We start from the raw sequence: 8,827 nt of genomic DNA on the forward strand, positions 1-8,827 counted from the left end.
CTCTGGATTTGGCTTCGGACTTCTGACCCTCTGGTAACGACACCTCGCCTGCACCTGGACTTTCCCTCTCGCCTCAGCCCCTTTCAGACAAGCCTGTCTGCAACTAGTAACCAAGCCAAGAAGAACTTACCTGTTCCGGTTCCAGTCCACGACGGTTACGTGAGTGTCCTGTTTAGAGTCACAGGTCCCGCTCCTGTCCAGTCCACAATAAAACTCTTAAAACTTCGTCGTTGTGTTGCGAGTTTGAATCCTGTCAAGTCTTGCCTTGTCAGTATGCTACCCTCACCGATGTTCCTCTGCAGCACAGAGTAAACAGATTCTAACTGAGATATAATCATCACCTAAACACAGGTTTATTTTTATAGCAGAATATGAGCTTTCACATCTGCAGCTTATGTATGAGGCAAGACAAGATGAGAGCACACTCCTAAAACAGAATACGGCAACATTTTTGAGATGATCATCAGGTTTTTGTGGATTTTCCTGCTTTAGTGAGTGTTTAAAGCAAAAATTTAAATTATTACACAGCTGTACTCGCAGCTAATCCTTCCTCATGAAACTGTTCTCTGAGGATTTCTCTTTTTTCCACAAATATTTGCTCAAAACATCTGTGCAGCTGAAACAGAATCTTTAGTTACGTTCTGATGTGAAAAAGTAAAAGCAGGAAAAAAGAAGGAAAAGGACGTTGTGCCAGCGGTTAATTAGAGCGGTAACGAGGCCATGGAGAGCCAGGCAGCCAGTCCTCCATCAGCAGCAGCACAGACGCTGCTCCTCTGCAGCGATCATGTCTCTGTCCCTCTGAACGTTGGACGCACGGAGACGAGGCTCTGAGAGGACGGAGGCGGGATCTGGTTCCCTTCACACGCCGACGCCGGCTCACCCAAGCAGCAACACTGATGCATCAAACTGCAGCTCGGTGTCTGAACGCTGCAGCAGCTTCCTGTTTCACAAACCACAGCACCACAGCAGGTGCAGATCGGCTGATTTCACGTTCACATGCACTCTGTGTCTGATCTGCATTACAGTTTAGTGTATGTTTGTAGGATTAACCCTGAGAAGGAAACGGGTGGTTGATAAACGATCAGTCTTCTCTCCTTTAGCTGCAGCATGACTGTGAGCTGCACACACAAACTAACTTTCTCTCTGGGTCTTTACTCTAAATACGACAGAAACCATAAAAACTTCCAGTTCAGCTAGCAGCAGAGAAAACTCCAACTCTGATCAATCTGACAGTAACTGTGGCTCCTTGATGCTACAGAGCATCAGCTGGAGCTGAAAACAGATTTTACAGCGCCTTGAAAAAGTCCTCATCTGGAACTTTTTCCTCATTTTGTCAAAAACTTAGTTTGGTGTCATTTCAAAGTATTTTACTGGGATTTCAAAGTAGAACATAACTGAACACTGTACCCAGAGTCCACATGTGTGTAATCCAGCTGTTCTGTGAGCCTCAGAAGCTTCTTCTACAACATTAGGCATCAAACTGCATCATGAAGACCAAGGAGTGCAGCCGACAGGTCAGAGATAAAGTTGTTGAGAAGTTTAAAGCAGGATTAGGTTATAAAACGACATCCTTAGTTTTGAACATCTTTCCTTCCACTTCCCAAATGTTCACTGCTTTGTGTTGGTCCCAGTCAAAAACCACAAATAAAGTCTGTGGTTTTAACGTGACACACTGTGGAGAAGTTGAAGGAGGTATGGAAACGTTTTTATTTCAGGCAGGTGCAGCCTGGAGGAAATACTGTCCAACCACTGATATCTGAAACTGAAATCTGAAACCAGGCTTATTGATACGAATAAAAGAAAAATATCAGCACGCCGTTCATCAATTTACATGTTGGCTAAAATCAGAGTTTACCTGTGGGCTGTCATGTTCTAACGAACTTTATTTATGACACGTTTTACTGTTTTCTTCTTCTTTTAAACCCATTTAAAAGGTGTGAATGAATGCCGTGCTGTCAGCTACAGACGCTTCAGCCCACCGTCTCCCAGCAGCTGTGAGCTGAAAACATTTATCAACTAAATAAAGATTCACAGCTGATCAAAGCAAACATCTTTCTGTGTGAGCTGCAGTGATGAAGCCGCCTGCGCAGCAGATGTGTTCAATAATCGGCTTCATGAAGCCATTAATCTGACTGTTAGCTTTGACAAATTAACTCCACGATTCTCACATCAGAAACTGCTGGAAATGCAACAACTCTTTAAACGCAGCATGAATGCATAAACGACACGGTGCGTTCACTGCCCGGCAGAAGGTGAACGGGAAGGCGAGCTGTCACGGAGCTCTGACACATTTTCATAAGAAAAGACCGTTAGTCTGAGAGCGGAGAAATCGATTTGGCCTTTTGCTCCGAAACCTCGAGCACCGCCGACCTTCGAAAATAACTAAGGGTGGAGGGGGTGGGGGGACNAAGGGGTGTGTGGGTGGGGGTGGGGGGGTCACATGGAAGCAGATGCAGGGGAAAGTGTTGGAATCTGAAACGGAGGAGGAGGAGGAGGAGGAGGAGGAGGAGGAGGACAGTGTCTGGATGTGAGGAGCAGCACAGGAAGAAGGACAGAAACACAAAGAACCTCTCCAACCATCCCAGCCCTCCTCCTGCCTCCTCCACCTCGGCTAAAACTGGACCTAAATCCCATCAGGACTGTGGGAGACATTTGTGAGACTGCGTGCAAAGACAGGTTAATAAGTGGCACATTTTCCCTTTGAGCCACCAGCTCCTCTCCAACATCCGCAGCCCGCTGGGACTCTGGCTTTAGGTGGTGAAATCCCATCTGATGGACTGCTCAGGCATCTGTTAAGGTACGATCTCACCGGACTGCCACTAGTTAGAGACTAGTTGGAGACTCTAAACTGAGAGAAAACAGGAGAATTTCCTGTTGCAGTTTCACTGAATTCTGAGTGTTGCCCACCTCAGCTTGGTTTCATCAGGCCACAGCAGAAACAGACTATGAACACTGATCTGCAGCTGCTCAGAGAAGGCTGGATGGTCCTTGAGTTATGGAATTACAGGCCCGTGAGATGTTTAATTTCTGTTTTAAGGTGTGAACACCTCTTGATGTGATGTGTCCAACACACACAGACGAAGGCAGAGCGGACAAAGCTCCGTGCAGGCACTTTGTGGAGACCTTGGGGGGCCTTCAGATGTGCCACACAGTCATCTTGGTCCAGAGACCAGTCTGTGATGGTTCAGTTTGGTGATGGAGTCAGACCAACGATCTTTCAGGCTTTTTTCTGGATGTTATCAAAAGAGTGATCAGTGAAGCATTCATCCAAACGAGGCAGGAGTACTCCTCAACACTCCTGACCTGGGCTTTGTTCACGTCGGTTCTGCTGGCTCGGCCTGCTTTGGACCCAGCTACCCCCACGTTTATGAATCTCTGAATGTCAGGAGACAATCAGGAGACAATCAGGAGACTCTCTCATGAACGCTGGTCAGCAACTAGCTGCAGCCCAGTGGGAGACAGGCTGGTAACTGTGGCAGACATCAGGAAGAACTGAGGGAAACCAATCATCCAAACCTTCAGACACCACTGCACTTTGTTTCTACGTTTGCATTCTGCCACCACCCCCTCCCCCATCGTCCCCCGCTTCATGTAAATGTGCCGAGCTTCATTAGAGCAGTTAAAGGTACAAGGAAGCGCTCATGCTGCTCAATGCTGGGAAACATGATTGATACAATCTGATGGGATCTGACAGTCTGGGGGGCGGGGGGTAAAAGGATGGGAGGGATGGAGGTGAGGGGGAACAGGGGGGACAGGATATGAAAGACTGGAATGTGATGAGGAGATAAAAGTGGGGGTAGAAAGTGAAGGAATAATTAAAAAGAAAGAAGGTGGAGAAGGATGGATGAGCAGCAGGAATGAGAGGCTAACTAACGCCGGGAGTGAAAGAGTGAGTCGACAAAGTGTGTCGAAACAATTAGAGAGGGGTGAGATGGATGGCTGAAATGTGCCTCAGCTTCAGGTGGAAAAAAGGACAACAAGAGGAGAAAAGAGGAGGGAAACGCTCCCAACGCCTCCGCCTCGGATACGGCTCAACATGTATTAAAGAAAATTAGCCATTGTGGAAAATGGGCTGCAATTAACAGGAGAATATTCCTCTGAATGGCTACAAATGTGTGCTGCCTCTGGGCTGATTTAGATGCTTGCATTATTTCCTGACTGATGTGTCAGAAAAACGACTCCTCCATGATTGTTCTGGAGTCCGACCCACGATTGTTCCAGGCTGTTTTCAGTCCTCTGAAAAATCCTCCAGCAGCAGGACAAGCAGCCCAAACATCCATCCAGGGTCAGAGCGAATTATAATCAACCACAGCAAGCAGATTTCTGATCCTGAATTACTTTTAGACAAACTCCTCCACTTTCAGCAGCCCTGACTCATGGTTTCATCCTCACCGCTTTACCCCCGACCACTGGTTGGTGCATGTTTGTTTATGAAGCATTACTGGGTAAACTGGCTAAATACTTCAGTATTCCTACTTTCAGGCAGCTGTAGCACTTATCAAGTGGTTCTGTGAAACGTTTGTAATCTGAGGGTTTCTGTAACTGTTTAATGCATCATTTGAAGTGATTTCAGACTCTTGAACAGATTTTACCTGACCTTAAACTTCCTTTGTGAGTTTATAAATATGTTAAAATCTGTAAGTCTAACAAACTTTGATCTAATCTTTGACTGAACCCGATGTTTTTAAAGGCTTCCTACATGTAGAAGAAGTTCTCATAATTAAATGGAATTAATGCTCTTGGAATGGATTTGGGGATAACACATATAAAACACAAAGACTGACACAGTTTTCAGTTTTTCTCTCCACCTGATAAACCCTGGTGGATGCTGCAGGGTGGGTTTGATGTTTAAACTTCTCATACAGAAGGTTCGTGCCACTCACCTTGACTACATCGCCCACGTAAATGTCCTCCATCTTGTTTGGCACCTTGATCTGGAAAATCCGTCCGACCACCGCTAAGGAGTCTGGGAAGGCTGTGGGTGGCGCCGTGTCCTGCCGAGTCGCCATCGTGTCTCTATCGTTCCCCACCTGGAGGCCTTCGGTCACCTCCTGGAAGTCGTGCAGCAGCGACGAGTGCATGGAGGCCTCCAGCTCGCTCCTGTCTCCTCCCAGCCCCTCGCCTTCTCCACCTGCTTCTATCAACACCATCCCACCCAGCATGTCCATGTCCCTGTCCGCGCAGGCCGGCGGGGGCAGCCAGCCCGCTGCAGCAAGAACCAACCCCAGCAGGAAGACCCTAGTCCTGGGTAGTCTCACGTCCAGGCCCCCACTCGCATCCAGCCGTCCCACACTGTGTTTATTGCACATTCTTTGCCTTTTGTCTGCCTGTCACTGATGCAGAAACAAGTGAAAAGGAGGATGTCCAAAAAGGAGGGGAGGGTCTCAGGGGGGAGCATGCACCCCCAACAGATAGAGCAAATCCCTCTTTTCAAATCTCCCCTCCACCCCTCGCCCGGCGCCTTCTTCTGCTGCGTCTCCTCCCCGCTCTTTTGTCCTCCTTGGCTTTATTCTTCCTGTTCCTCTGAGAGGTTCAGGAGTCCCATTGAGCCGAGCGCCTCGGAGATCTGCAGGGAGAGAAACAGACGGAGATGAGAGGAGGGAATGTTCTCCAGCTGAAGAACTTCACACTCAATCCTTAAAAAAAATAAAAATCAGCTCTTTAAACGGATCCAAGCTGCACCAGTCTCATTGTTATCAGAATCTCAGTGCAGAGGAGTAATCAGATTGATTCAAACAACAGTTAGTGCTCCTGGACTTTAGGGAATAACAGTAAAAGATGTGGGGGAGATGAGGTGCTGAAGGTGACTCGACCAACAATGGCCAACCAGTCAAAGCTTTCCAGAGGATTGCTAATGAATGCATGCCTCCTCTTTTGTGTTGGGGGTCAAATCGAGTGTGTGGAGGTGTGTGTTGCAGGCCTGGACTCAGGAGTTCTTTCATGGAGGAGAGGATCCCCTTCTGTGCGAGTGCATGTGTGTTTGTTGGAACACAAAAGACTTGTTCTGACGGCTTCAGCTAAAGGAAAGTGAGGAACAGAAAGAAGAGCAAGAGAGATACCCCTGCTGTGAATCCACTTCACCCTGTTAGAGAAAGTGAAATCACGGCGGGAGACTCCCGACAGCAACAATGCATGGCTCCCCAGGTAGCTGTGGCCAGCTTTAAAAAATGCTGCTTTGTTGGGACTATGTTAATCTTCTCAATCTTCTGGATTAGAACTTTGCTTTAAAATACGGTGAAGCTGAAGAAGCTTTGATTCAAAAGACCTTTAACTTTAGAGTCTAGCTGTTAGGAGTCTTAAAGTTTTTAATCCATTCATTTTCCTCCACTAATCTGTGGTCAAATCGCAGCAGAAACGGGTCCATGGAGGAAACCCAAACATCTCTGTCCACAGCAACACTTTCCAGCTCCTCCTGAAGGATCCCAGGATGTTCTCAGACCAGAGAGAATATTTAATACCTCCAGTGAGTTCTTGATCTGCCCCAGGGTCTAATATCAGTGAAAGGTGCCCATAAACCTCCACAGGGAGCAGTCCAGGAGGTGTCCAAATCTGATGCTAAACCACCTCAACTGGCTCCTTTTGATGAGGAGGAGCAGCAGCTCTCCTCCTCACCTTATCCCTAAGGCTGCCCTGAGGAGGAAGATCCGCTGGTCCGAGTGCGTTGAGGGGCTTGTTCTGAAAACAAAGCCCTGGATTTACTGGTCAGCCTACGTTCCACCCCTCACCAGTGGTTATGAGGTTTGGATCTGGACTGCTAGAACCAGATCCAGGATGCTTCCTCTGTAAGGTGATTAAACAGAAACTGTGTACGGCTCACAACGGACCCAGATGAATTGTCAGGGGTAACTTCTCTGACTTCCTTTAGTCTCTCTTTCTTCTTGTTCTCAGAATGTTTTGTAGGTTTCTTTCTTCCTTCAAATCCATTTTATTTTTCTCCTGGCACTAACTTACGCATCAGAAACCCAGCCCGCCTATTCAGTGCATGACAAAAGGGCCGACCGTGGTGCGGCAGAAAAGGGCTGTTGAGCTGTCTCTGAAACTTGATGAAGGAGTGCTGTCAACAGACACAATATATGGAGACAAAAAGGCAAGAGAAGACAAAGAATCCCTCTGTTCAGAGAGCTGTCATTACCACACTCAGTCCACCTGGTATTGATCACTCTGGTGGACAGGGACGCAGACGAATGAGAAGACCTCCTGATTTGGTCAAAAAAAAATGAAGACTGAACATCAAGGAATGCTGTCACGCTCAACGCTCTGTCTGTGTGTCGACCTTTAATGTTATCATCACCAACCGCTAAAAAACCCCAAAAATATACAGTTCAGCCTGGGGTTGTCTGCGTTTTATGGTTAATGTCGGCTGAAAGCAGTTCACTCGGCAAGAAAATGTCTGACACTCATTCCATGTCCTGTACGCCAAACGTCCTTTAGTCTCAGTGTCCGCTTCATTTATGAACACTGTTGATAATTTATGAATGACCAGATGCAGCCTAAAGAGGGGCTTGACCTGGTGGCCATATCACAGAACTATTTTTAAAAAGACGTCCAGAACTAAAGTCAGTTCATGTCTGTGTGCTCTTCCTCCTGCTCCACCATGTCAGCTGAGGTTGGAGGACTGATCCTGAACAGTCCAGATCTCCCAACATGGATATTTTATTTGGACTTAGAGGGCAGATAACTTAAAAGCCACTTCAGATGAAGCCCCGCCTTCAGGCTGCCATCTTTAGGCTCGCCCTGCTCTGGATGTTCGAAAATCACTAAAGAAAACAGCTGCTAACAGCAGCTAACAGGTACCAGCATATACTATAAAGGTAAAAAGAGAGTGGCTTTAAAATGCTAACATTTTCCAACAGATAGAAGAAGTAAAGCTAGCAGGTGCAAACATTAATACCAACACACCAAACCTGACTCAAATGATGCAATAATCAGACTGTCAGGTGCTAAATTGTGTCCTAATTGATGAAAACAGCTGTCTACAGATGCTAATGAGAAGCGCTAACAAGCAGACAGCAGCTAACAGGTACCAACATGTAGAAGAAAAGGCTTACAGGAGTTAGCAGATGCTAACATTAGCACTAACAAACAGATTCAGGCTCAAATAAGCTGTCAAACACTAACGGGTGCTAATAGATGCTAACATGTACTAACGCTTCATAAAACAACTCTAACAAAAGTTACCTGACTGTAACATGAACACTAACCCAAAAATCAGACCTGGACCTTTATTTCTTTCTTTATTTGTGATAAAGAGCTCTTTAAGTTGAACAGAAGCCATGAAGTATTTCAGCCTGAAGCTGCAGCTCCCGTCTCAGGTTGCCTTTAAAAATAAACTCTGGAGACGACACTCGGGTCTCTCACCTCGTCTCCTCTGCAGCGTGCCATGTGGACACCGGGGTGGGGCTAAAGGACACGATGTGAAAACTGCTCTCTGAAGTCTATAGTTAGAAACATTTCCTATTTGGTGAGAATCCCAGGCTGGCTGCTGGCTGCTGTCCCTGGATCAGTGTCATTTAGCACACACACATTTACAACTGGAGCTAATCAGTCAACATTTTACTCTTTGAAAACTCAACTGAACTTTTCTCTCCTTGAGTAAATATGCTGGTGTAGATTCTCAGTCATCCAGGCCATGGTAAATTCAAAAAAAGTTAAAAAACAAAAACAACTGGGCTTCTATTCTTTAGCTGAAGACGTTTCGCTTCTCATCCGAGGAGCTTTCTCAATTCAGAAATAGAGAGTGTGGAGTTGAGCTTTTAAAGCTGAGATGTGATGTAAGCTGGATTGCTTGCAAATTGTTCTCACTCTCCTAACAATGGAGGCTCGTTAG

General features: G+C 46.5%; 1 protein-coding gene across 1 annotated transcript in view; it reads right to left on the bottom strand.

The window, feature by feature from the left end:
* dag1 (dystroglycan 1) overlaps nucleotides 1–8,827 on the bottom strand; it is a 43,360-nt gene that overhangs the window by 15,884 nt on the left and 18,649 nt on the right. Inside the window, exon 2 of the mRNA XM_037975065.1 lies at nucleotides 4,884–5,566. Within this exon, the coding sequence (XP_037830993.1) occupies nucleotides 4,884–5,309 (426 nt within the window). The 5' untranslated portion in view covers nucleotides 5,310–5,566. The remainder of the gene's footprint in view (nucleotides 1–4,883; nucleotides 5,567–8,827) is intronic.

This window comes from Kryptolebias marmoratus, linkage group LG4 (assembly GCF_001649575.2).
Source record: "Kryptolebias marmoratus isolate JLee-2015 linkage group LG4, ASM164957v2, whole genome shotgun sequence".
Classification (NCBI taxonomy): domain Eukaryota; kingdom Metazoa; phylum Chordata; class Actinopteri; order Cyprinodontiformes; family Rivulidae; genus Kryptolebias; species Kryptolebias marmoratus.